The 26,922-nt window shown below is 50.6% G+C and overlaps 11 protein-coding genes across 11 annotated transcripts; 4 read left to right on the forward strand and 7 right to left on the reverse strand.

Moving 5' to 3' along the window:
• Nucleotides 1-487: 487 nt before the first annotated feature.
• EJ05DRAFT_484693 (uncharacterized protein) lies at nt 488-2,039 on the forward strand (the record flags this gene model as incomplete). Its single annotated transcript, XM_033745366.1, has 2 exons — nt 488-773; nt 829-2,039. 2 exons carry the CDS (start codon nt 488-490, stop codon nt 2,037-2,039), a joined length of 1,497 nt encoding a protein of 498 aa, XP_033602235.1.
• Nucleotides 2,040-2,482: 443 nt separating this feature from the next.
• On the reverse strand, nt 2,483-3,794 carry EJ05DRAFT_309614 (uncharacterized protein). Its single transcript, XM_033740676.1, has 2 exons — nt 3,537-3,794; nt 2,483-3,453 (listed from the first exon to the last, which is right to left on the reverse strand). The coding sequence occupies exons 1-2, from the start codon at nt 3,664-3,666 to the stop codon at nt 2,927-2,929; spliced, it is 657 nt and encodes a 218-aa protein (XP_033602236.1). The 5' UTR covers nt 3,667-3,794; the 3' UTR covers nt 2,483-2,926.
• Nucleotides 3,795-4,665: 871 nt separating this feature from the next.
• Nucleotides 4,666-7,560, forward strand: EJ05DRAFT_537021 (uncharacterized protein; the record flags this gene model as incomplete). Its single annotated transcript, XM_033749354.1, has 1 exon — nt 4,666-7,560. One exon carries the CDS (start codon nt 4,666-4,668, stop codon nt 7,558-7,560), a length of 2,895 nt encoding a protein of 964 aa, XP_033602237.1.
• Nucleotides 7,561-9,303: 1,743 nt separating this feature from the next.
• On the reverse strand, nt 9,304-10,515 carry EJ05DRAFT_484695 (uncharacterized protein; the record flags this gene model as incomplete). Its single annotated transcript, XM_033745367.1, has 2 exons — nt 9,304-10,424; nt 10,488-10,515. The coding sequence occupies 2 exons, from the start codon at nt 10,513-10,515 to the stop codon at nt 9,304-9,306; spliced, it is 1,149 nt and encodes a 382-aa protein (XP_033602238.1).
• A 2,108-nt stretch (nt 10,516-12,623) lies between these two features.
• EJ05DRAFT_430141 (uncharacterized protein) lies at nt 12,624-12,929 on the reverse strand (the record flags this gene model as incomplete). The annotated part of the gene is made up of 1 exon (XM_033741544.1): nt 12,624-12,929. A coding segment is annotated over one exon (306 nt), but the record flags the coding sequence as incomplete, so codon positions are not given.
• A 1,294-nt stretch (nt 12,930-14,223) lies between these two features.
• Nucleotides 14,224-15,008, forward strand: EJ05DRAFT_309726 (uncharacterized protein). Its single transcript, XM_033740677.1, has 2 exons — nt 14,224-14,636; nt 14,692-15,008. The coding sequence occupies exons 1-2, from the start codon at nt 14,342-14,344 to the stop codon at nt 14,880-14,882; spliced, it is 486 nt and encodes a 161-aa protein (XP_033602240.1). The 5' UTR covers nt 14,224-14,341; the 3' UTR covers nt 14,883-15,008.
• A 126-nt stretch (nt 15,009-15,134) lies between these two features.
• On the reverse strand, nt 15,135-17,885 carry EJ05DRAFT_484697 (uncharacterized protein; the record flags this gene model as incomplete). Its single annotated transcript, XM_033745368.1, has 2 exons — nt 15,135-16,856; nt 16,905-17,885. The coding sequence occupies 2 exons, from the start codon at nt 17,883-17,885 to the stop codon at nt 15,135-15,137; spliced, it is 2,703 nt and encodes a 900-aa protein (XP_033602241.1).
• A 1,719-nt stretch (nt 17,886-19,604) lies between these two features.
• EJ05DRAFT_537024 (uncharacterized protein) lies at nt 19,605-20,577 on the reverse strand. The gene is made up of 3 exons (XM_033749355.1): nt 20,199-20,577; nt 20,047-20,127; nt 19,605-19,982 (listed from the first exon to the last, which is right to left on the reverse strand). Exons 1-3 carry the CDS (start codon nt 20,440-20,442, stop codon nt 19,807-19,809), a joined length of 501 nt encoding a protein of 166 aa, XP_033602242.1. The 5' UTR covers nt 20,443-20,577; the 3' UTR covers nt 19,605-19,806.
• A 1,504-nt stretch (nt 20,578-22,081) lies between these two features.
• On the reverse strand, nt 22,082-23,569 carry EJ05DRAFT_309841 (uncharacterized protein). The gene has a single exon (XM_033740678.1). It carries the CDS (start codon nt 23,249-23,251, stop codon nt 22,355-22,357), a length of 897 nt encoding a protein of 298 aa, XP_033602243.1. The 5' UTR covers nt 23,252-23,569; the 3' UTR covers nt 22,082-22,354.
• Nucleotides 23,570-23,887: 318 nt separating this feature from the next.
• On the reverse strand, nt 23,888-24,946 carry EJ05DRAFT_498990 (vacuolar membrane PQ loop repeat protein; the record flags this gene model as incomplete). Its single annotated transcript, XM_033746762.1, has 3 exons — nt 23,888-24,140; nt 24,196-24,782; nt 24,836-24,946. The coding sequence occupies 3 exons, from the start codon at nt 24,944-24,946 to the stop codon at nt 23,888-23,890; spliced, it is 951 nt and encodes a 316-aa protein (XP_033602244.1).
• Nucleotides 24,947-25,655: 709 nt separating this feature from the next.
• Nucleotides 25,656-26,699, forward strand: EJ05DRAFT_309849 (uncharacterized protein). The gene has a single exon (XM_033740679.1). The coding sequence runs from the start codon at nt 25,797-25,799 to the stop codon at nt 26,598-26,600; it is 804 nt and encodes a 267-aa protein (XP_033602245.1). The 5' UTR covers nt 25,656-25,796; the 3' UTR covers nt 26,601-26,699.
• Nucleotides 26,700-26,922: the final 223 nt, after the last annotated feature.

The following is a 26,922-nucleotide window of genomic DNA, read 5'->3' on the forward strand; positions in this document are numbered from 1 at the left end:
CAACGTCTTTGCGACCGCTCCAGCACTGCCAACTCAGCATTCCCCCCGTCGTCTCACGTGCAACTGCCGCTGCGTGGGGGCTTCGGGCTGCTTCCCACTGTGTGTGAGAGTATAACTGAGAACGCATCGGTTGGCTCGCGTCTTAAGCGCAAAACTGGCAACTGCACATAAACATTGCATCGCACCTGCTACGTGGACTGCCTGTCTCGTGGCACGACTACACTCCTTCACTACTACACTCATACTTCCCCAGACCATAACTCACCCTCGACTATCGCTGTCTTACCCCATACTCTCCGCTCACTCGCTGTCCGCCCATGCCACCATCGCTGGCTGCTCGAATCTTATATGGTGCTGGGTTCCTGCCTCTCCATAACGCCATCTTTGCTCTCCCAGATATCTCCTCACTGCAATGCGCGAACTGCGCCCTCTTCATCTACCGCGCATGGTAGCTTCAAGCCAGCGATCGAGCTCAAACAGTGACACCATGACGCACAGAAACACCCATGCCGCTCCCTCCACCGAGTCTTTCCATTCGAGCGCAACGACCGCCTCAGACTGCTCGACACCAATAACCCCGACTTTCTCTGTACGAGGCCACAATCGTTTTCCTAGCTCCACCTCTTCACTTGGCTCAAGTCCACCTATGCACGATCCTACCGACGCCTCATCAATGTCTGCCAAGCTGCCGAAGCTTACTGAAGAGCCGCTGGAGAGAGAAAACAGCTTAATGGACGACACTGGTATGCTAGTCGACGAAGAAATGTGTCTATGTAAGTTGCCACTATCCTTCAGATTGCCCTCCGTTCACTAACCTTGTTCACCAAGGCGGCGAGACCTACTGCGCCCACCAAGCCTACTCCTCTGCAAACTCGCCCTCAATTTCTAGGTCTGTACTCAGAGGTAACCACGATTCATTTTTCGGCGAAGAGGACGACTTCACCGCCGTCCATGTTTCCAAACGCAGACGATCCGAAGATTCAACCTCGAATGCCATCTCTACCCGCTTAGCTTGTCGCTTTCCCTCCTTATCGCAACGCTGGAAAGATCGGAAACGTGTGTCTGGGCTCAGCATAGCGACTCGATCTTACACGCCTTCTCGTGACCCATCAATGGAGCGTTCTTCGTCTCAGACCAAGTCAACTCGTCCGAGTGGAGAGTCTCACCGTGCCTATCCACTTACACCGAATGAGAGCTTCACGGCCTTGGCAGAGGAGCCTCTTCCCACTTCCCCAGTCGACATTGTTCACCAAGAAGTCGAGGCGGTGCAAGATCCGATTGACCGTGAGGCCCTTGCGTCCACCCCGCTACTCCCTCCGACGTTAATGAAATTGCGCGCACCGGAGAATACACCAGTCACCTCACCCTTGCAATCGCCCACTATCGCTGAATCGTCGGGACATTTTTCTTTCGCCGCATCTACCACCGGCACCCCTCGCATGTCAAATCACGCGCCTACACCACCTCTGTCAACCAAGCCGTCGTTTTCGTCATTGGCAGCAGCGCGATCAGGACCTACATCATCTAATAGTGAAATCACGCACTTGAACATTGACGAAGAACCGGATGAGTGGTGTCACAAACTGGGTCATGCCAATTTCACAATCTATCCTGAGCCTTATGTCCCTGACAACTGCGACGCAGTCACGTGCCGTCAATTGTTTCACGATTGGGAACATGCCCGCCAGAACTTCATGAAGCATCAGGTGCGCACAGGCGAGCACGTCGGCGTCACTTCGACTACCTACAAGCTCACAGAGCAAAAGTGGGCTCAGATTGATGCACGGTGGAGATTGTATCATGACATCGCATTTTCCCGGGCAGGTGTGACAGACGAACAGATTGCGGAGTCGTCACCCATTGAACCCGCGCCTTTGGTGAAGCTACCTTCTCTTAACAGCAAATTTCCTGGCAAAGGTGACGAGGATATCGTCGGACCAATGGAGGTTGCGGCGCCCATGCAACCTCGTACACCGAAATCCAAACTCGCCAGATTCTTCAGCGACATCAAAGTCTCCTTTGGGAGATCCGCATCATGAACCTGCGGACCCCCGGTGTTTAGATATGTAACATACCCCACGATGACGACTCAAAGATACCATTGCTAGTTTTTCGACTGGCTCCGCTCCTTACCATTTTTCTTCATTACGATTTTCTTTTGTCATCAAACTATAGACTAGCAGCCTACCTGGGCAGAAGGAGTTTTCTCTTGGCGATCTTGAGCGATCAGTGAGCGGCATTTGGCGCATGCAATGGAAAAACTAGGAATATCCGGCAAACCTTACCATTCGGATCTTAATCTTTATTCAGCTTATCAGCTCAAAAAGATGTTTATTTTGTTCACTCACACATCATTACATCTCGGGCGGCTGCTTTCAGTGGCTTGATGCGCGAATCGCGTCAGCATGGAGCAGCGCAGTCAGCACGGACGCCTGAAGATGAGAGGCGAGGTTATCTATCATTTGTGTAACACTACCTGCGCATCCGCAGTCGTATAGACTGGACTCGAGGGAAGACAGGACTGGATCTCCAAAGAGAGACCTGGTAATGGGGCGACCCAGCAGACAAGGATGGTATAGTCCAGTCAAATCAAATGAATAACAATGAAATCTACAAGTATCTCCTACGCTGCGAAGTTGCAAATGGCGGTCAACGTAAGAAGCTTGGTCTTCTAGCCTGTCACTTATGGAACGTGCCTTTCACAACGCTCCTGTCCATAAAATCAACAGTCCTGACGTGGACATGCAATGCGGCTAAGATGGACCTGTACGAGCGAGACAGACGTGCATCGACACCGCGAAATCCCATATGTAACATGACTATGCGAGTCATCTCATTCCACTGAACTCTGGCAAAAAAGTGTGGACGTCGGCGATCAAGAAGCACGTGAATCACCAAGGCGCACACCGAAGCTCAATCCGCATTTCTATCTCACAAGTGTCACACAGCATTCCCCTACGCATTCCCATCCCCGCATTGTTCTCGCACCATTTGACGCCTCTGCCTCCACGACCGCCTTATCCTGCATGCAAACGAGATGGTACCGCGACATTAGCTTCGACAACGCCGCTAAGTGATATATGCTTTTCGAAGTAATATTATCTTCAACAAGTCGTGTATGGAGAGTGAAACGGAAATCTTCGTGACGTTCTCGAAAGGCTGAGCAGGATCCTGGCCGTACTCGGGGATGCGCGGGGGACCACCTCACCAGCATCGAAGCTGAAAGCATCAACTGTGAAGTCTCGCCGAAACCAGACGTGTTCACCGCATATGACATTCCCACTTGACCTGCTTGCAATTGCAGAAGACGACGAGTCGAACAGAAGATGTATCCGTATCCCATGGTCGCCGACCTGGAGATGCAGGACGTCTTGCATGCTTTCAGCGTCGTCTTCTCTTGAGGCCCAACATGACAGGACAAAGCGTCAGTCTTGCAGGCCCAAACATAGAGAGCTGCATATCTTCAAACCTCACTCCACTCCGACGATGCGATGCATTGCTGTGTGCATGTCTAGAATGCCCGTGATGAGACTTACATGGTGGATCTGGTCCAGGCATACAAGCCTCGATTAGTTTGACCCGGTCCCAGATGTGAAAGTACCCGTTCCGGTAGCGAGCTGCGAGCCGTGAGAGAGTAGTATCGGAACAGGGACGAATATACTCCATTCACATCGGTCCCATCAGGTCCCATCGGGTGAGTTGAGCACATGGCCTGGAGCATGGGAAGTCTGCCGTCGTTTGCGGGGACGACAAGTGAAGGGTTTTGAGGGACTCTTGAGATGTCTCCTAAGCTCGCTGCTGCCAAGGGGGGTCCACATGGTCTTTTGCGCGCCAGTACGGCTTATCGATGTCGCCTTGGAGGCTTGGAATGATTTGAAATGCACGCCACAAGCTTAGAGAGGCTGGTGGTCAGTCAGTGGTCATCAGTCAGCGGTTGGGCGATGTCGTCGTGCCGGCTGGTCACGGGGCCCTTGGATGGAAGTTTGAAGTGACGGGTGTGCCGTGCGAGATGCGAAACAGTCATTAATTAAGACAGATGCCCTAGTATCGGTCGTCATCAGCAGAATGTCACTAACCATAATCATTGCTTGTCGGCTGTTCAGGGCATAAATATATTTGTATACACCTACACACTCTCGCAGACCCGCAATTGTCGACAGGAATACATATCTAGGCTGCTGCTAGAAAGACTGACGTGCAGTAGCTGCAAACGGGAGAACTTCAGCAGCCCCAGCTGGAGAGTGCGCGTGCTGATTGTGACGGTGACGGTGACGGTGACGCCTCCACTCTAAACGGCGCGGGAGCAATCGTTGATCACTATCGCTTCCACTGTTTCAGAGTCCAGCCCAGCCTCCTCCTCCTTCAACCTCTCTAAACTCTAAACAACACTCCTACGCTCCATAATCTCCCCTTCGTGGCCCACGGGCTGGCTCATCTTTCTTCTTGTTGCATCTTGGTCCCTGCCTGTGCCCTTTATTTGACTTCGCCTTGTGGTTTTCCTACTGCGCCCCTCGTTTACTCAAGTTCCGCCTGCGACTTGCCTCCAGTGTCGTTGCTTACGATTCCTGCTTTGACTCGAATCTGACCGTCAGCGCATACACCGTTATATACTCTTGCGATCTAATCATGCTGAGCGCAACTGAGTCAAATGCTGATCTCTCAGCCATGGCTCCCACACACGACGATATACCTGAAGAGGAGGACGATGTCATGGTGGCCAACGACACAGCTGATACTTTCTTGCCTCCCCCAAGAATTGCTGCCCGCTTCTACCGCGCTCCGAACAACCGACGGAAATCTTCTGCTGCTTCATCTCGACGAAACTCCATTTCCTCAACTACATCACATCAATCGACGCGCTCTTATCGTGGAGGATGTCAGTCCAATTTAGTCGCGCAGTCGCTACGACGTGCGTCCATACTCGAAACCAGGAAAGCAAGACTTGCAGACCGCGCAGCACACGCTGAGCAGGTTCGGTTACGGGCCGCTATAGCAAAGTCAAACACGAGGGCTTCTACCAGTGAGGAACGAGCTCTGGCAGCCAAACAAGCACGGGACAAACACCTAGCACAGGTTGCTGCATCATGCGCTGAAGAGGTCCGTCGCGCTAAGAAGATAGCAGAGGACAATAAGGAGCGCAAAGCTGCTGAAGAGCGGAGGTATCGTCAGGAGATTGAAGAGAAGCATGCTGAGGCTGAGAGGAGGCGGCTTGAGTACAAGCGAAACATGCGAAGGCCAAGAACTACCAGCACACCCTCGCCAGATAGCAAGAAGCCGACTCTGCATGCTCTATCTCAAATATCTGAAAACGAGGCTGCTAAGCGGATTCAGTCGGTCTGGCGATCTCGTGAGCGCAGGAAGGCTGTTGAATCTTTCACCGGGCTCGGCCTCTCCATTGATCACATCCATGACACTAGCTTTGAAGACGTCTCAAAATTACTTGCCGACGAGAAGCTTCTTGCTGCTACTTCCAAGCTGCTTAACCTATTCAAGATACCGGGGACAGCGGATGGCCCATCAATCGATCAAACAGCAACTCGCACGTTCTTGAGCGCATATCTGATCCTGGGTCATCCAGCTGAAGTGTTGAGCAAAGATGGCGATCAGGAGCAGAATCTCATACAGCAAGCAAAGGAACTAGTCATGTCGTTCGAATCTGCATTGTCCGAACTGACTTCATCAAATCGCTTCACACCACCTCCAACCCAGGTTGAAACCGTGCTCATGGCTCATGGTGGTTTTGTAACCGCTTTCAATGACTGGAAAGCACGCGACTCCACAGCTCTGGTCGAGACCATGGTGACCTCGTTTGTCAATCTTGATGCGATATGGCAAAGCATCAAGGACCAAACAGCCGCTGAAGTAGCGAATGACTATCGCGAGGGCATCCGTGACAATCAAGTTATTCTTCTCAGCAAGATCAGGAAACTAGCTGGTCCGGATAAGGCAAATTTCTTGATCAAGAAAGCTATTCGTGAGAGTCGACGATCCCGAACCCGTCGGAAGCCTCTTGGCGATGTGCGGCCCCGAGTAGCAGTCGATTCCCCGACTGCTCTCGAGCTTCCCGATACGCCCTTCCACGACCCGGTGCAAGTTGATGCTACCTCAAGGCTGGATTCTCTGCGTGTGGAAGCTCCGAGCTCGGCAGCTGACTCGCAAAACACCGTTGTCTCTCAGCCCCACGCGTCATCTCTAGACGCCGAATCCCCATATCCAGGCCTGGGAGCTTCGTCACTCTCGCAACTCTTTTCCACAATGCCCTCAAATCGTATTCTAACCCATGAGCTGGCCATTGACAAGGATTACCGCATTGACCAGGCTCCAGCTTCAGACCTCAGGGATTCTATGAACCGTACTATATGCGATGGCATGCAGCGAGGCTTTGAGAATGGCGAGGGCGCACAGTGGACTGCTGCCATGGCAGAGAACATCAAGTCCAGACTGCTCAGACTGTTGCGACCTGGCACTTCGATGCACACTCTCATTTCAGAGACTCTCGACCCACAGTTCGTTTCGAATCAGGCCTCACAAGGAGTGTTCTCATATGAGAAGTTCTTTGGCTTCATGTCCTCGATACTGCCCAAGCTATGCGCGCCATTTCGTGATGCACAGATCAAGGCACTCACGGAAGACTTGCAAGAGCCAGGTGACATGGCTGAAATGATCGAGAAGCTGTTCAAACTCTTACATGTCATCGACTTGCTCTCGCTTGACTATTCAAATTTCCTGCTCATGAATGCAGCACCAACGTTGATCAAGGAATCGGCCGGCTATGAAGAGCGAATGTTCGCCCAAGATCTCGATGCTGGTACTATTACCTTGCAGCGCACGAAGAGGTGGTGGAGCAACGCCACCGTCAACATGTTGACCGAAGCAACGGGCGACCGTCGTGATCCGTCTAACAGACCAACTCCGCAGAAGATATATTTTCGCGGCCTCGTCGACCTCTCTATGGCAAGCACTCCTCTACAACCCTCCGACGTCCCGGAAACCCTCGAACTCGACAAGGAACGCATCGCTCGTTTCCGCACCAACACCCTGCGCATCACAACCATCGGTGCTATCCTCCTCAGCGCAAAGAGCCTCCTGAAACGCGACGTCCGCTCGTCCTGGAAGCCCGAAGCAAGCCGCATGTGGGACATCCTCCAAGACGGCTATCTGAAAGACGAATCCATGCCCACCAAGATCCTCTCTATCCTCGAGTCCTCCCACCCCATGCCCCCTACCACGCGCGCACAACTCGGCGGCACAGTGCAGAAGTTCCTAGCCCAAGCCCAGGCCGGCCGCCTGAATGACCCCGTCCTCAAGGTCATCTTCCAGCGTCTCAAGTCGCATGTCATGACTCGCGTCAGCGCAAGTAGCTCCGGCGAACGTGTCCGTGCCGCTAGCACGGCGAGCGAGGGCCTTGCGTCGTTTGGTCTGCCAGAGTTCATGAATCACGTTGGTGAGATTGTGGATGGGCTTGGCCGGATTGGCGATGTCGATAGGCGTGCGCATGGGCCTTGGTACGAGCAGGTGCAGAGGGAGGTCGAGGCAGCGGGTGATGATCCTGTCGCTTGAACTTGAACTCGAACTTGAACTTGAACTTGAACCTGAACTTGAATTTGGGGACTTGTGTGTCTTTCTGTCTCACATTTGGCGCTTTTGCATTGTAATCATATCACACTTGCTTCTTTTTTTTTCTTCAGACCTTCCATTAGCATTGTAGGGGGCTGGGCGTGGGCGTAAGCGTGGGCGTCTAGGAACTGCATATTCTTTTTTATCAGTCGTTTTTTCCCCTCCCATTTTTACATATTTCACTGTTCTTTTTTTTTTCCAATCATTCTTGGGCTTGCCTTTTTGGGGATCATGCGGTATCAGATTGGTCATGACATCATGGGCTCTATTCACGAGGACGGGGAGGGGGAGGAAGGGATGCAGTGGTTGTGTTCTGTTTCGATGATGACGTATGACGAGAGATGGGTTCAATGGGGGTCCTGGTCTGGAGGTGGGGAGTAAGGGGCCGAGCAGAGAGGATAAGGTTATCCGGCTTGGGTACGTACGTACGATGTACTAGAGCAGCAGCAGCAGCCAGCACATCCATAGCCAGTTTGTTTGGGAAGGGGAGGGAAGGGGAAATCGGGGATGACTTCGCGATTCCTTATTGTTTTAGACGTTGGTTTGCTTAAGCTCATATATGGGATACTAGCTTTTGGGGGGCGTCAACGGTTTGGAAGTGGGTGCTCTGCTTACTTGCTCCTTCTCTTTTAGAACATATACATACACTCGCTTCCAATGGGGCGGAGCCATTTATTTACAAGAGAGCATTGCTCGAATTTACGATCTAACACGTAGAATGTCTGCTGCTGCAAGTGGGTTTTTTTCTCTATTATTCATCCATTCATTCGTTCTTTCGTCCTACTCGTGTGCCATTTACTCCTAACTGTGAGGTCAGTTTTGCCAGCTTGAAGATCGTCTTGACCTTGTTTTCATGTAACTTTACACCCTATAAGAATCTTCACGTAGCCGAGACAGCAATAGCGATAGCGACAGCGACAGGAATGTATAAGATATACTAGAGATTGGTTTACTTATTGATTGATTGATCCTACTTACATACAAACGATAGACAGTCAACAAACTCAGACAGTACGCTCAGATACACGAGCGTGCAAGTCAAGCCGATGCATCGTGCTTTTTCCACCTTGGCATATAAACAGAAAATAGCAGACTGCGAAAGCCAGTCCTGAAAAGAAGTGAGGGCGAAGGAAGACACGTGTGCCTACTTCATTCTCGTTCCGCCCGTCCCATATTGTCCCGTATTACATCCTACCAACCCAAGGAAATATGACCATCGGCAAGGTGCATTGGATATACGCTAACATCAGCACAAAGACATATGCTTGGAGAAGTGCGGAGGAGTTGTCGAGATGGTGGCCGATGAGACTCTCGCGTCAGGCTTAGAGACCAGTAGCTTTGAGTCCACGAAAGGCGGTATTACGGAGTTGACAATTTATGTGGGCGTTATGAGACGAACAGCCGGATGGCGAGACGCAGGCGTTGCTCGATAAAGGGATTCGTTACAGTGCGCTGAGATGCCGCAGCGTCATAACGATAGCGACAATTAAAAGAAAAAGATTGTCGAACCGCTGATGCGTAATGAAAATTTAGAGTGAATGGCATGCGATGGGGTGCAAACGCGATCCACAACGATATGTGGGTAGTAAGTGTATATTCTAATGGTCATTACGCCGGACACGATGGTCGTGAGAAATCGCCCTCAAATGCAGATGAAGCGGAATTATAAGAGCCTTGTAGCCAATTTTAAAAGTTCTGCGCAATGCCTGAGTTGCCTTGCTGTGGTACAACGCTGGGGTTCTCAATCCTTGTGTTCCTCCGAGCAGATACGTCACGAATGATAGGCTGGGGACCCGCACCGTAGGCATTGTCATAACCATTGCCTTGGTACTGGTCATAGTTTGTGTAATTTTCGTATGAGTTTCCATTGCCTTCACCAGAACCCTCTGATCGGCCATCGTAAGAAGAGGAAGCATTTGACGGACCACGTTGAACACCACGACCGACTCCGGCTCCGGCAACAGGCGCTCCACCTAGCGCAGCGACAGTCTCTGAGTCCATGGTATCGTGGTGGCCGCCCACGAGAGGGTCTGCCGAATGTCCGTCCGACTGTGGAGGTGAGCCTGGGCTGTGACCGCCAATATATCCACCAGCTCCGGCGCTAGCACCGCTATCAGAGAATGGTGCAGTCGAAGTTTTGCCCTTGGATGCAGTGGTGGCATTTCCCCAGCCGCGGTAGCCAGAGGAATCCTCGGTCATCACTGTCGCAGCGCCCACTGCAGGCAACGTTGGGTCGTTATTCGGATTGAAGCCATATTCTTCCATCTCCTTGCGCCTGTCCTCTTCCGCACTCTTCTTTTGTTTTCTCCTCCTCCACAAGAAGAGACCAGCAACGGCAAGGAGCGCAACAGCAACGACGGGAACTACTACGGCAATGGCGGTTGTTGCCGGTTGCGATAGTCCCCCATCACCGCCGTTGCTACCACCCGTAGCCAGAGCACCTGGTCCTGTTGTGGTGGACTGAGGGACATCAGTCACGGACGGATCAGCACTTGTGTTTGGTATTTGGGATTCAATCGAAGTATATACCACGGTCGAGGGTGGTTGATCAGATCGCGACGGTGAGATTATAATGGTTGACAGGACAGTGGTTGGCGGTATGTTGGAAATTACAGTCGACGTTGCAACTGGTGGTGGAGTGGAATTTGGTGGAGGTGACGAAGGAGTAGGTGTTGACCGGACACTCGATGGAGGCGGTTGCGGCGGTGATGAGGATGGTGGTGGATTGCTGGACGGAGGATCGCTCGTCGGTGGATTCGAAGGTGTATCTGAAGGGCTCGCGTCTGATTCGGGCGCACTCGTTGGAGCTTGAAGGCAAGTTAGCAATGAGTGAGTGATATGCGAGTCAAGCACGCAATGAGATGTAATACCTGTACCATTTCCTGGGTTGGACGACATTGTAACGGTATTTTGCACTTGACGCGCGATTGCAGCGAGTAGGCCACAAGGTGATGAGCTCAATGCGACAAGCACTTGGAGTGCTGAAGCGTTGTAGAGGGAAGTGTGAGGTTGGAATCGAGTTTATTACGGAGAAACAGGAGAAGGTGTGCAGCAGCGGGCGGAAATTCGCGTCCGCGAAGCAAGTAAAGGGGCGTGTCGACTATTCACAACAATGCAGACAAGGCAGTAAGGGTAGTAGAAGATGCGATAAAGAATGAAGAAGACGACTTCGCCGTGCAAGAAGATTTGACGACGAGAGTCTTGGTAGACGGATGGATTGGTGTTGGAGAGATGGAGGTTGAGACTCGGGTTTGAAGGTTTGAAGCAGCTTGGGGCTCTTGGCTGTTCGAGCGGGCGACGTTCTTCCAATCAGGCAGGCGCGATGGTTGGATGATAACGAAGAGAACCCACAACACTGAGACCTCTCTGCCCCCCAGAACAAATGAGATCCAGGAAGCGCGATTTTTAATGACGTGCGATCCGTCGGCAAAGGGACAAGTAAGTGGATCGAATGCAACGGTGAAGGGGATCGTTCTCACGCAGCAGAGGCAAAAAGACGTGGTGAGCAGCGGCTGAGGGGTGGTGGCTGACGGCTGACAGTTGATGGCTGATGGCCGATGATGGCAGCTTGACAGGTGCACAACACCAAGCTGGGGACTGGGGACTGGGGATATTGTGACTGGGGACTGGGAACTGGGGGACTGCCCCATCGGATGCAGTAATGCACAAAAACCCTTGATATTACTGAGCCGTCCCCGATAAGGGGGGATAAGGGATAAGGGAATGAGGTTTCTGCATGCACTGTCACAGTATGTAGATCATCACTATCGACTTCCAGCGCATCGACGGCCCAGAAAATGATAGACAAGAACACTTACATTTTACTTGTCATATTACCTCTTCGTATACAATAACACTTATTCACAGGTATCTACCTGGAATCCCCCATCCAATACACTCTCTCCTTGACCGTCCACTTCAAAACGAACGTCAACTTCAAATCCATCACCAACGTCAAGCTCCAGCATCCTATCCTGCCGGCCATCCGGACGACCATTATCCTGACGTGGCCAATGCCGCAAAGACTGCCCGTCTCAGCGACGATGCGAGGGCCCAAAAGCTGCAGTCCAGCACGCCGGCCATGCTTGGCGCAAGACGGTTCACTGCTGCCATCAAGATTCGTCAGGCTAAACTTTAGGTCAGTGCACTAAAACTTGCCGCGCGTATTGCACCGAAATTGGACATTCCTAACATTTCATCGCAATATTGCAACGACTTTGAATTGCAAGCCATCATGATGTACAAGAGTCACCTCTTTGATATAAGTGTGTCGTCTGCCTTGTACTCTGAACAGGTACAGAGAAGTTATCATTGTAAGAGAGCTCTAACCTCCACGAAGCCCGGCTCGCGCAACATCCGTAAAGTATACTATTATTACTGCTAATCTTGGTCCGTGTCACGTGGAGACCGGACCTGGGCTGGCATAGGCAATGTCACATTAACGAGGCAAATCTCTGCTTGCCGAGGGCCGTGTGTGGAAATTCGATAGATTCTATTGCGCTTTAATACTGGTGTACTAATTCAATAGCCACTACGCACGGCCACGGCTGTGGCTGCGGAATGTAATGCTCTCTTCATTTCTTTGCACATCGTCGTACGTAACCGTGGCAATAGGAGAGGCCGCTTGGCAAACAACTATTGGTCAGTCGGATGAACAGTGATGGTGATGCGCACGACCTGCTACAGCGGTTGTTTACATTACGAGGAGTTGGTCAAAGTACGGCACATGTTCACATAACAGTTTCCCTGCGTAAAAATAGAATTGAATATCTACAAAGAAACCAGCGATGAGCCGGACAAGAAAGAGGTGGCGTTGACAAGAATGTTTCCAGCCGGGGAATAATATCTAAGAAAGTGGTCCAAACACTGCCTGTCGCCATGCTCCAAATGAGTATGCTGCCTGTGACACTTCGCAACAGATAATTTGAACAAGAAATCGGACATAGATCCGGGTCATGAATCATAACAGAAAAGGATGTCACGTTGACTTATCGCCCTTAACCCATGCTCCAGGTGACTGGCAGGCGGCCTGCATCGACGTTTCCGTTAGAGATGGTGCTGAACATCGACTTCGGCATATCAATATCGTTGTACGCACAACCTTCGCAGCGGTCGGTGATCTGAGCTTTGTAGGACTTGCCGTCATAGTAGATGGTGATTGGCTGTTTGCAGAATCCGTTCGCGTTAGGGTTGGCGCCCTGTGCCTTCGTATCGAACATTTCGTGGGATATGGCAACAATCCAATCCGACTCCGAATTGGTGACGCCGCAGGCTCCCATACCAGGAGTATAGTAAGTCATTTTGCCTGCATATTCACCAGAGCCACCACCAGTTGAAGGAGACTCCGGTGCGGGAGCAGGCGCAGGGGCAGGAGCCTGAGAATAAGGAGCTGGAGCTTGGGGGGCTGGTTCTGGTTTGACGACAGGCGCAGGAGGTGCTTGAGTCGGTTCGGGAGCAGCCACTGGAGGTGCTTGGCTACTTGGCGCCGGTGGAGGTGGAGGTGGGCTAGACGAAGACGGCGGAGGTGGAGGTGGAGTTGTAGATGTGGTTACAGGAGTAGGAGTTGCGGATTCGTAGAATTGAGCGCCGTTGTTCTCCAGAGTCGTCGCAACGTCGATGGGATCGACCCAGACAGTGGAGGTCACGACTACAGTCTTCGTGACGACTGCAGTATAGACGTCGTTATCGTAGTCCCGTTTGTCGACTGGGGCGGCATTGGCGAAGCCAAAGAGCGCAGCGGAAAGCGTGACGAGGGCGATGCTCTTCATTTTTGATGCAAGCTCTTCTATATGATAATTGTCGAGTCTTGTCGTTTTCAATGTTGCTGTGATAGCTGGTATGAATACTTGATAGCAGTGAATTGACTAGCAATTCCAATATACTATCAGCGTTGGTGGGCGAAAAATGCAGAAGCTCTTGATTAATGAGTGATCAAGGGCGCTGTACGTTTCAATGAATGACTAGAGATACTGGATCTCTGAAGCAAAAAAAGAATGTGGAAAACGACGATGAGCTCGTGGAGAGGCTTGAGGAGGAGACAAGAACGGGGGAGAAGGCTCAGGACCAGGATTTTGTAGTCAGGAGCCACGACCACGACGCACACCTGGATCGTCGGACAGCGGAGCAGCCAGCAGCCAGAGTGTGTGTGTGGGGCGTGCATGGCGAAAACACGAGCAGTGGACAGACAACAAACAACCAATAGTAGTTGATGATCTCCGGAAGACTCGTGGACTTATGGACTAGCACGCGGGCGGAAGATAGGATTTTGCCCGGGTTGCTTTGTGGCTTTGCGGTACATCATGCCAGTGCATTCTTTCGTCGCGGAGACGGTCTGTCGCGGTCGAGTATGACGAGAGTGAGTCGCCAGTGTTTCAACATTGTCGTGCTGCTCCTGCTCCTCCTGCTCCTGCTGCTCCTGATACTGATACTGGTGTTGTTGCTGTCGTCGCCGTTGTAGCTCTTGTTCGAAGGACGCCGGAAGTCCCATCTCATTTCCCGTTAGGTATAATGAATTTTAGTCAGACCCAAGGTTCTCGTTCAATGAGCGTGGACCTGTTGTGCTTTGCTCAGGCCAGGCGTCGTCCCGATGAGGATAAGTCCAAACTCTTTCCCCTGACTAACTTAGCCTGGACCTTCGCTTACCTAACACAACCTAGCTCCCGAGGTCGTGCATCCTCTTCATTGGCGACATATCTCAGGTACCGTCAAGTCCATCCGCCACGCCATGAACTCTGCTGGCTGTCATCGTCGTCCTTGTTTAGGTACTTGGATATGCATGGCCGAGTCCCGTGTTTCATCTGGGCACGCCACCGCTGTGTCGAATCCTTTCTCGTTTTGCCTTCCTTGTGCATCCTGCCTACAGATACCTCGCCTTCGTGTCCAACCACCTCGTCGATGCATCAGGCCTGCACTTCGTCTCGCAGCCAGGTTGTGTCGTATCGTTGGCTCAACCCAACAAGTTCGTGCGTTGTCATATAATCCGGGACCGCAGTACTGTAGGAGTCCGAAGACTCACAAGGGTTTCCAGCAGCCCAGCTCTTTCGTGGATGTGAGACATTGCTTACACGTCACCAGTCAAGTCCGGTACGTCAAGGTTTTGGAACTTTGAGATCCACCCAGTCATGGAACTTGATGTCTGGAGGATCATGGCATCTCAAACCGCCGGTGGTCTTGTGCGTCCTGATACTTTGGTGGTCCATGGGCCTCACAGATGGACCCATCGCAGCCCTACTGTTATCCATTTCCCCCGCAGTCTCTTATCGTGAGTGGCACAACGTCGTGTCTTGCCGATAAATACTCGTCAAACATCCCTAGGACCCTAATTCTTGGTTGAAGTGCTTTCTACGACTGCAATGTAAAAGCCAGATCCACATCTCATTGGTGTGTATGGGCCGTCACATCGGGCAGGACTTGGGCAGACATTCCACTGGTCGGCCCGTTGGTCCATACTCGAAACGTTCCTATCAAGACTGTCTCTCGTCAACATTCCCATCAAAGATGCGCTGACTGTGACCTCTTTAGACGTAGAGTCGTTCCTTTTGCAGACTGCCGATTCCTGAATGGCCTTGAACGCTCGCAAACGCCACGTGTCCCATCTTGGACCGAGGCTGGACATCGCCAATGCGGACTTCCATCCTCTTCAGTCTCTGAGCTCTTTCCATCGCACTAAACACACAACCTCCAGCCGGGAGGACGACGTAAGGATTATCGTACGTCATGCTGGCAACGTAACCCAGCATGTCCGGCGCTCTACATCTGATCTTCATGATCAGACCTGCAATACCTAAGCACAGCAGTATACCAGACGAGGCCTCCATCACAGCCAACCACAGGAAGTTGCATTGGTATACCTTTTGAAACGTCTTGTTCGTCGCCATGGACGGGAATCCATACCAAGGTGCTACCACACTTTCAGAATCTCCATAATTAGTAACACCGGATGTTGCCGCTGTCATCGCCGTTCCGTTCTCCATTGTCGAATTTCCATATGGTCCAAACGCTGCAATCGGTGGTATGTTTCCAGCAAATGCAAACGGCCCTTGCGCAAGATGCAGATATGTGTTCATGACTCTGGTGAATCGATCGTTGAAATCCTCCATGGTCACATGTTCCATATCAACGACTTGCGTGCCCGTACTGTAGACGTTGAGAGCCCCCCGGATGTACTTCTCGGTCATTGTCATTTCTTCAGATCTGCCGAATTGAACGCTACCGTGAGATCGCGGCAATTGCTCAAATAGGTTGGTTGTTGTCGTGTTCCAGTCTAATACGGTAATATTATTGTTTCGTTTACTGTACTTCTCCGCCTTTCTCATCTTGTTTGCGAGACAGCTGCCTTTGTCGCATCTAAAGACCACATCCACATATCTGGCTGTCACAGTACACCACCGCAGGATGGTATAGGACTCTGTCTCGTTTGGGGGCCAATATCGTGAACCGAACGTGATCGTGCGGGGATCTCTTAACGAGGGTTCATCCTTATCAAATGGGAAATTGTACTCGGGGACGTCTGCATCATAATTTATCCCATTCAGCCGTGCGTCTGTGAATGGAGTATCCGTATCCAGGAAAAATGTCGTCTGAGTCCCCTTCAATGCATCGCCAAATACATTTTCGCCAATCCGCCTCGTTGTGCCATTCAGCCCCCAGATCCTACCGAGGGGCAGCGTTTCATTACCGGAATATGGCAGCTTACCTTGCCACGGACAACTGAATTCCAGATATGAGCTTGTGACTTCAAGGTCCACTTCGTCTACGGGGAGCACGCCTGCCACGGGTATCCCTACCAAAGCTGAGTATTGACCTGGAGTCAACACGTCTGGTACTGGCAGCCAGCCGTTGTTGTCCGCTGTCACGTTGACCAAAGTATCGATTCGAGGTATGCGCGGATTACCCCAGAGGTCTACTTTACTCATGCCATTTTGGCTTGGAGCGGTCAGGACAGCGTTGTACATGGCGTTCAGTGCAGCGTTGGTTGACGTTCCTTGGTTTCCATTGTTGAGTAATGAATGCGTATCTTGCAATGGGCTCATATTTCCAGTTGACATGTAAATGACCTGAGACTGATTTCCAATGGTCACGTTACCAAATTCAAGGACTCGGAGCGATGCTTGACCTCCGATTGGGGATAGGGCCCAGAGGAAGAACAGATGCGCACCCAGGACTGACAAGCTTTTCAGAAGAACTTGACTTTCGAACGTGCCCCAGACCGTTTGGCTGGCCATCAGCAATTCCAAGGTCTGGTGTCGTTTAGTCATGGACAAACCTTTGGAACGAAAGTCACTTACCCCAAGCTTCGAACCATGCTCAGCACAGTATCTCGCAGTTATCTTCAACGCCTTTCCGGCAACAGCAGCGAACATGATTGGAAACAAGGTAGGCCCGAGGTCCATGGTGCGCTCAATGTTCTTCCCGAAACCATTGCCTTCAACCTCCTGGCCATGCAACTTCGCAATACATATCCCAAGGACGATGAATGCAATTGGTGCAAAAGCCATGACAGCATCTCCAATCCCAAACAAAACGGCAAACTTACTTTTCTGGTTCAAATGATTCGGCGCAGAACTCCAAGCCTCCAACGGCGGTGAAGGAGTAGCTCCTTTCTCTCCCTGTTCGATTCGCTGCTGTGTTGGAATAGGCGACGTAGGAGACAATGGATAAGGAAGAGCACGATAAGCATGTTGCTGTCGCTGCGGCTGGTCTCCATCATGGCGGGCTGGAGAGGACGTAGACGCCCGTCTTGCAAATTGCACAGCAACACGTGGTTCCCCGGCTTCACTTACGCTCCCTCCATGCTCCGGATCCGCTTCATGCTCGTGACCACCACGATCAGTGGAAGCGCGCACAGGCGAGACAGGCGAGCTGGCCTCGTCGTCCGGCGATGGATCCGACGCTGGCACACCGTACTGCTTTTCCTCATGCACGCGGCTCGATGCATGCGATCCGTTGCCTGTCACATCGTTGCCATTTGACTGCGCACCACGTAAGTCCGGCCATCGCTGTGAGTGTCTGAAAGCAGGATGGATCAGTTTCGGTGAAGATTCATCAACAGGTGAGACAATAATCTCAGGCGCACGGAGAGGCGGAAGTGGTTTTTCTTGTTGGCTCAACTTTGGTGTTGAGCAAGGTGCGCGAGGCAGCGTCGGTGATGACTGTGAGCGCGAAGATGAGAGAAGGAATGGACGCAGCGAGGTGCGGTTGTTGGTATTTGTGGGAACCTCTGATGAAGACTCGACGTCTGGTTTCAAAGGGCTGTGTTGTGTGGACATTATGCTTATGTACCATGCAACGCCGCACCCTTAATCCGCAGGGTACTGGGATGGTTGTGCTAGGATCAACGTCCGCGATAGAGGGCTGACAACACCAAAAACGTCCGTAATGAGGTAATATCGTGAGGCTCATACGGAGTCTCACGAAATGAACACAAAAGTGAAGAAGATTCAAAAGAAGTGCAGAAGTACATGCAGCACACCAAACCGGCGCTTCGACTGCATATACATACTCACTCTCTCTCCATCCTCTTGCCTTCTTCTCCAGCACTTTCTTCCCTGTATGCGGCACAGCAAGATTCCTATATCTAGCATCCTAGCCCACCTAGCAAAACAACCACCCCAAATTAGCCCCACGCCTGCGCTTAAATAAACTGCCCTGTACCCAGTCTCCGGCCCTCAAATTGACTAATTACATCGAGCCGCTGCGCCAGGCTGCATATTCTGCCACTTAGCCAGCGGCAAAACTGGAGCACATCGTACGCACACTGCAGTTAAAACGTCCCGAAATGCGCTAGCGCAGCGGCGGGAGCGGTTTCGGGACGCGCCCGCTGCATCGTCTTGTGATTGGTAGATCGCTTTTCGGATGCCCTTTCTCGGCGGAACTAGCACGGATTCGGAGTAGAAAGTGGGGTTTGATTGGCTGGAGTCTGGCGCGCAGTGTAGTACCGATGCCTAGCGCGAGGCTGAGAGGATAAGCGCTGGGTGTTGTGGTGGGGTTCTGAGGATATGAGATGTCATCGATGTTGAGAGAGGGCAAGATTTGGCGGAGTTTGGCGGAGTAGATTTGTTGGTGTGGGTTTTTTTAAGGAAATGATGTTAATTACCCTCACGGGAAGTTTTTCTTGCGTATTTGGGTTGCGGTTTTTGCTGGTTCGTTTGGAGTCTGCCTTGGTGCATGCCTAGAGGAGGTGGAGTATGGATGGGAGATGTGGAAGCTTGTCTGGCGGTCGGAAAAGGAGTGACATTCGAGTGTTGTTGGTCTGTTGCCTTTTGTTGTGTTGAGGTTGGGCTGATAGAAGGGCTGTTTGCCTGACGCAGAAATCGAACCAGTGTGCAATTTCAGTTGTGGATGCTTGACAATGGTCAGCGCTACCTGCATTATACCAACAAGAATGTGTTTAGAGCTACGTGTGTACTGTGCGTTGTGTGCTGTTGGCCGAGATGTGTTGTCGACGACTAGAGCTCATACCGAAACCCTTTCCCCTATGGATGCCAATGCCATGTTTTAGCAGGTCATAAGCACATCAATGTCTGCGGATCTACAAAGCCGCTCTAACATGCGGTCAGAGTGCCAGTAGAGGTCTATGAATTAGCTTGATCAAATGAGAGTTTACTAGTATATCTGGACCTCCTATATGCGCTAGATATATCCGATAGAAAAGGGGTATTCTCCGAGGAGATGTTTATTGATTTAACAAAGCCACATGTGTATGTTGAGAGCTCGAGAGCTATGAATGTGCAATGAGAACCCTACGGTATGTTCTTAGGTTCCAAAAAAAAAAACCAGGCACATTTGGCGGTAGTTATGATAATCCATATCGATGATCGCCTCGGCTCAACGCTCTCCAACATCTGTGTAATGGTAAGGTTTTATGCGCTACTACTTCTTGTTGTAAAGTTAAACTGAGTTACTACTAGGTGCTCAATATTATGACCAAGTAGAAAACTACGCCTCCTGTCCTCTTGTTGTGGCTAGTGTAGCTGTCCTTAAGAAGAGGCATACTTCGACATCTATGTGATCTATTACGGGATTAGTCGACAACAAATGATATTTCAGGTACAACTAGTCTTGAAATAAGTATTACATTAGTAGAGTGAAGACTCTGTAGAGGGGAAGCTATATACTAGCCAGTACCCCACAGCCGGAACGATTACGCCAAATCCAATGCCGAGTTTGTTTGACCTGAAACTTTTTTTTTCAGAATACGTCAATAACTTTTGGTCCCGGGGATGGGGTATTCAGTTGTGGCACTCTGCTTGTGGAGGTGTTCGTGGGTCCAAAAGACAGGGTTGATGTTGGCTGGCTTTCGTTCTTTTTGAGGTAGAAATAGTGACTGTTTGCGTCGGGCGTCGTTGAACCCTCTCGATAGAGGCCTATGATCAATGGTATTAGTGCCAGAGCTGTGAATGATACCATGTGCAGTCCAATTTGCCATACTCATATAGAAGATGTTTGACGTCTGAAGGTCTTTCCTGGTTCCGACAAGCCAGGTATATCGCGTGAGACCAATTGCGCCCTCTAATAAATAGTTTAGCCTTATGTATGTACTCTGGAGGAAGCAAAGAAAGGAAAGGAAAGGAGTCTCATACGGGCCAAGTACTCCATGTCTTCCACCCAATCACCACTCGGCGTAGCCAGCTGATATAGAACAAGGGACGTCGCTTTGCCTTCCTCCCCGGCCTTCCATATTATAGTAAGTGTTGAGCCCAATGTAAAGGTAGGGTTACTGCTAAAGTCGCCGGGCTCTCCAAAGGGCGGGGGGTTGACGAATTGCATAGTACATAATGCCCTGGTTATCCATACAGCTATGAAAATAGCATATATGGTAGACATAAGTAGAGAGTGGATCAGAGAAGTGATCAGTGACGACCTTCCAGTATCTCAACCTGTGAAATCGAGAGGGCGAGAGGCTGCAGGCCAGGGCTAACGGCCCTAATGAAGACGAACTCGGGCTGCATGGAACTAAACATGTCCACAAGGCTGACTCGGTTTGTTCTTGTACCTGGCTACTAAATAGAAAAAGGGCGCAGTCAACTTTGCATGGGTGGCCTGCCAGTTTCATCAGCGACCCATAGATTTCTTACCTCTAAGTGGAGTTTATGCAATATGTACCCCGTAACTGATGCTAGTATGTAATAGCCGGGACGTCAACAGACCGCTTTGGTGTTGGTATCAGGAAGCTATCATTGCGGCGCAACTGAATATAATATACAGTCCTTTTTAGACTTCATACTAGTAGAACGAGCACAAGGTGGAAGTTCAGCATAACTGCCAATGCTTGAACGACTACAGCGGGGACGCGAGAATATATAAGGTTGACTCATGGGCCACGACTACGTAAACGTTCAGACCGGGACGGATAATTATACATGCATGAACATGGCAAATGGTCAAAGTCAGAGGCAATTTGAGTGTCTGGGAATCTGCCAACTCAACCACTCATGAGTGAGTTCGCGCCGAGCCAGTGCAATCCTACCGGCATATTCAGTACAGGCATATATAGATAGTATACCAGGACAATAGGTATATGAACCTAATATACGTTTAGTAAGTCTAGAGACCTACGCAAAGCAGTCTAGTAGCTACTTCTTTGAGTTTGGTATGAAGGCCGGACCGTATCACTCAAGTGAAAAGAGTATATAGGTGATTACAAGGCGTTGAATACATAGTGTTCTCATACCTTGGACCCAGCTTTCTGATCAAATTGGAGCTCGTGCCACACATAGTCCTTTAGAGGATGATTTTTTGTGGCTCCCCCGGCTCGAACTGTCACCCTTCATATGTCATTAGCTGGGCGCACAGAGCAAGTGCATGATACAGCGTCAAAGCGGCTATACTAGTTGTTTCATTGATACGCTCTCTCTCGTGTATCTCAGACTCAGAATGTGAGAAATCCGTACTCCTCCGTGCATGTAGTCTCTTCTATTATGCATCTCTCTCTAAGATGTGTGTACCGACAGGCGGTCGTCGCGGCAGTCGAATGTTATCATTATGTCTGCAAGATCTATACGTCACTACTTTCGTGTATCGCTCTACCACTCAGCCTGGAAGTTATTAAACCGCCACTCGATGCTAGCAGCTGTAGAGTGGAGGGAACAACGTGCCAATTAGATCCGTCTATCAAAGATTGATAGCTTAGATAGTAGAACGAACTATGAAACCGTTCACTCTACTCTCTCGAGCTGCCTAATTTAGCTTGGTATACTTTGACTTATATTCATTCCCAGTGCCTAGTGATACAAAAGCAATGCTCTTTCAACTCTTAGTTAGATAGCTCTATTACTATTCTTGGCTCAGATCTCTAGTACTTAGATAGCTTGCTAGTTAGCCATAGAACCATATGCTTGCTCCGTACATCAACTCCATGATTCCCTACCTTCATCACCAACGAATGCAAATTAACTATCTGACCAAGGTCTACTCTAGGGCTACGTGCGGCGATATATTGGACTTGTACAGCTGGATGACCTAAATGCTTTGTATCAATAATAGATCTGAACACAAGAGAGCGGACCAGAACTCATACATTATCATATCATAGAACTAGTCTCGAAAGAGAGAAGTGATGCAGCCTGCATTAAGAGGATACGCGGAGCTAGCGTACCCAGAATGTCAGGGACCTAAACTATCCAAATCCGCACATTATCTACGAGGTTTCGGGCACACCGGGACAAAGAAGACTTGGCTCAACAAGCCACGGAAAGCCTTTTCTTTTCTTTTCAAGTTACACCGCACATTCCAGTCACTAAGAAACACTCTTGAACTGCGAACACGGAATATAGTTCCGCTCGACAAAAGCAAAGTCCGCCTTGATGCCAAACACACCCTCAAACACACTATCAGTAGGATACACCGGTCTGTTCAGCACCACCCGACCCTCGACCGGCACCGGGCTGAAGTCTCCAGTCGAAATACTAGTATCGAACAACGTGACGAAGTTGTCGCACAGCGTGCCATTATTAGTCAGAACCTGATTCAGAATATTCTCGTACAGCGCCAAAGAATACGGTTGCGCTCTACATGGTTTGAACCGCGTGTGCACGAGCGGCCTCTTCGAATGCACGTCGTCATGAAGCGGGTACGCAGCAAACGTGACCGACGACGCAGCGGTGCGCTCAGAAGTTTCATACATGTATGCCTCGCACGGCGGGTCGAACCGGCCAACAAGAGGCTGGGGAGGTCCGTACAGCGCCGCGCCCTCAACAGCGAGTGGATTGTCAGACATGACTATGCTATGTAGCAGGCGGAAACTCGTCCGGCCATCGTGGAGGAGATCGACGAACGGGAGGGTTATGGCGGATCGCGTGAAGTCTGGGATCCTAAGTGAGGTACCGACGCCAACGTCATGGTCCAGGACTGACTGCACGATGAGCGGATACTTGTTGCGTGGGAAGTCGGGCTGCAGAGCGTAGAGTTCGTACAGGTTGATGCCGTATTGTGGTGGTATCAAAGACCGAGCTGCTGACAAGTCTATTGGAATGATTGCATGGGTACCGTTAATTGTTCCGGTAGTTTCGTTTGGATATGTAGTCGCAATGGGATTGGGCAATGATTCTGTGCTATTGCACGAAGTCGACACCGATTTACATATTAATTCTAGAAGAATGACGACAGAGAGAACGAAATTATGGGGAGGCAACATGGCGAGACAGCGACATACTCTGTCTTCGAAATGAGTTGCTGCTCAGCTCATATATTATTGCCCTCAATTAATGTCAGCTGTATATGCATTGTGACGTTGACAGCAGGGATGCCTCGTATTCATCCATGTACGCCTTAGCTTGGCATGCACATATCCTATTGTGAGATGTTACTGAATGCTATGTATCTGTGAGAACAACATTCGTTTGCTCCCCTTAGATCACTGCCTACTGACAAGCAGCTGTCCGATCTAGGTAGTTGTGAACTGGTAGAATATGAATCAAGTTTCTCGCTAGTCGCGTCAGTAAGCAATTCGGAGACACCCGAGACCTGCTGTAGCTTCGCACTACCATTTTGATAACCCAATGCGGCAGTCGGATACCCCCAATTAATCTTGTAACATCTTGTGTTCAACTATCCAGGCAAGTCGCCGGGTGATTTTAGGCCGTAACCGCCACCGAGTCACTCATCTGGCGCATGCATTATGAATATTCGGCCGCCATGAGTAAACCAGTTGTGCCAGCTAGTCTCTTGAGTGCACTGTTTTGGTGCACATGTAATGTGCCGATATGTATCTATCATGAAGCCGTGTACTGTATACCAAGTCTCTATGATGGTGTTCATCGAACACATGGCGTTATTCTACGGCGAAGGGTGACTGATCCCCGTATATCCGGAACTGAGCGAAAATGGTAACGTCTTCGACCATTGTTCCTAGGGAGCCGATGAGCCAGGGAAGATTGGTCAGAAAGTACTCTTTATCGGTAGAATGAAAGAGAATGCCAGCCCCGTATGTCAAATTTCCTGTCAGTGAGAGCATGAAAAATAGAAGGGACAATCCTTCACAGCTCTTATCGCGATAATTCTTGATAATTTGAGGAATGCGCGCACTGGAAGTGGTTAGCTATCTACGCCTGAAAAAATTCCGGCTGAGACACTACTTACCCGAGGTAGCAGACAGCACTGCCATAACCCAGGATTTCGGCACCGATTGGCATCGGCTGCGGATCAGTCACGACGGGAACAGGTTTCCAGACACCAGAGCTCCATGCGATAGCCCATGCTCCAGTGCCGACAGTGAGTATACCAACAACACAGAGGGTATTTTTGAGCCATTCGCGACCACCGGTCTCCTCCTCTACAATTGAGGCAAGGGAATCACGGCGATTGACACTCTCTCGATGTAAACGGGAAGCGGCAGACGATTTGCGCCGATGCGAACCGGGTAAGCCAGTATTGTCACTGTCCCTCCGACTCAGCAACGGCTCGTCCTCGCTATCGTATGTTCCGTTGGAACGAGTAGATAGTTTCCGCTCTTTCCTCGCGTTCTTGACATTATAGTATACGCATTGGGTGATGAGTGCCAGGTCGGAGAAGCAGAAATACACAGCGATCAAGATGACCGTGGGTACAAGGCCAGCCCATATAGCACCTATAAGGTTGGCAATGTCGCCGACGAACCAGACGACGATGAACGCGAGGGAGACTGCCTCAGCAGAGCCTTGTTTGTAGTTCTCAATCAGCTGTGGGACCTGATCGAGTGTCAGCAAGGCCGGCGGCGGTACGTAGTAGAGTTTGTAGTTACCAAGACAAAGATCCAGCAGACGAGCGAGATTGAACCGAAGATTCCTGAAAGAGCTTCAGGAGCAGTCAGATGAATGTCCTGGGCAGCCGCTGCAAGAGACATGGCCATCATTGTGTGATCAGGAAGGAGGACGGAGTCGAAGAGATATCGTCCAAGAGCGTCGCATGGGCACGTACATTGAAAACCTCACATGTCCGTTGGGATTGACTAGGAAGTTTTCTTTATCTTAGCGCCTCAGGCTGAAGCTTGATACCAGCCATGATTGGCGAAGGAGGTTGGTTCACGACGGGAAGATCGATACCCAGCAGGCGAACATGTTCATGCGATGGCCATTATTGCAGAATGCCTGAAGATGGAAATGCCATGTAGCTCCGTTGGTGACATTCGCATAAAGCACCGTTCTCATCTTGTAAGGACTAATAAGGGCATTGATTGAAACATCCATTCAGGCATCCATGCAGGTCTACTGGGCTGTGCAGTGCAACAGTGGAGTCCGTGGGTGCAATCGCTATTGGATTCTAGCCAGAACAGGTCTACGCGCAGGTACCTTACGCAAACTCCCCAAGTCCGAAAGCCCCGAGTCCCTATCCATCCATCCGTTCAGCCGCCATCGATGCACCACCCGCCCTTCTCCACCATCCATCCACCAACCAGCCCTGCAGAGACTGCCAGCAGCTGACCAACTTTTCACTTTTCACACCCACAGGGCTATCTTTCAATCTTCGTCGCCGTTCGTTCGACTCTTTTACCACTCCTCTTCGTATATCGGTCGTCGACATCTTCCTCTTCGCACTCACTACGCTCGTTACGTCTTCTCCTGTTCGCCACTCCCTCCAGACATTGGGACACATCTCTCGAACTTACGCGTCAGCATCAGACAGACCGTCGGGCACCGCACTCAGAACCTTTCGTCCAACAAGAGCTTCGCACGTTTACCCACGTCCTCACTCGAACAACAAAAATGCGCTTCGGTGGACGTTCCCGCCTCATCGGCATGGGCCTATTCGCCATCATGTCAGTCTCCGCCGCATCGGAAATGATCTTGCCTCTGGGCGAAGGCATCTTCCATAAGAGACAGGACACTACGGCTGTCTCAAGCCGTCCTCCAGCCGCGTCCAGCGGAGGAGACACTCCAGTACCTACCAGTTCTCCAGAGGAACCGTCTTCAGTAGCACCAACCTCAGCAGCTCCGACCTCTGCTCAGCCAACACAGGATGACAATTCGTCTGGCGACTCTTCTCCAACACCTACATCAAATCGACCCTCTTCGAATGGTGGTGACGCTGCTACCACTGTTCGTACGACGCTCTCTGAAACTCTTGAAACTACACCTCTTGTCACTCAGGTAACAAGAATTACTGTCATTACTTCTCGTGTCACATCAGGATCGTCCGTTTTCGACACGGCCATTACTTCGGAAGTGGTCAGTGAGATGACCACTGGCTCTGCTGTGGCGACTTTGTCTCCAAGCAATGACGGCTCCAACTCTGACGGCGGCCTGAGTTCCACAAATCAAAAGATTGTCGGGGGAGTAGTGGGTGGCGTGGGTGGTGCTCTCCTGCTTGGAGGCATCGTCCTTGTATTCCTACGCCTCCGCAAGAAGCGTCAAAATAAGGTTCAAATCGATGACGACTTCGCCGGCATGGACTATAAGCGCAACGAGAACAGTCGCAACAGCGAACCGTTGAACAACTCAACGTTCCAAAACGCCAATGACCAGTATCATCAGCCTGCTGCTCGACCAAATGCTGCCGCGAACTTCTAATCCCACATATGCGCTCACCAAAACTTACGAATAATGACATACCTACCCAATCGTCCTCTGTAAATTCTATCGAAGCCTTTACCAGACCATCGAGTCAATCGATACATAGCATAGGTGTTTCATGGCCCTTATGCTGCATTAATAGTATTGCAATTTGCTGGTCAGACTTTGGAACATTACAGACCTGTTTCTTGTCACTCATTTGCGCTCTTGCGGAGCTTCCTCATCTTGGGCAGCTATATCAAACCACACCTCATTAGTTCTTTTTTTTGCACTAGCAATACTATAGATGGAAAGGCTACGATACGCCGTCAACATGTAT

Source organism: Pseudovirgaria hyperparasitica (genome assembly GCF_010093815.1).
Source record: "Pseudovirgaria hyperparasitica strain CBS 121739 unplaced genomic scaffold EJ05scaffold_5, whole genome shotgun sequence".
NCBI classification, from domain to species: domain Eukaryota; kingdom Fungi; phylum Ascomycota; class Dothideomycetes; order Acrospermales; family Acrospermaceae; genus Pseudovirgaria; species Pseudovirgaria hyperparasitica.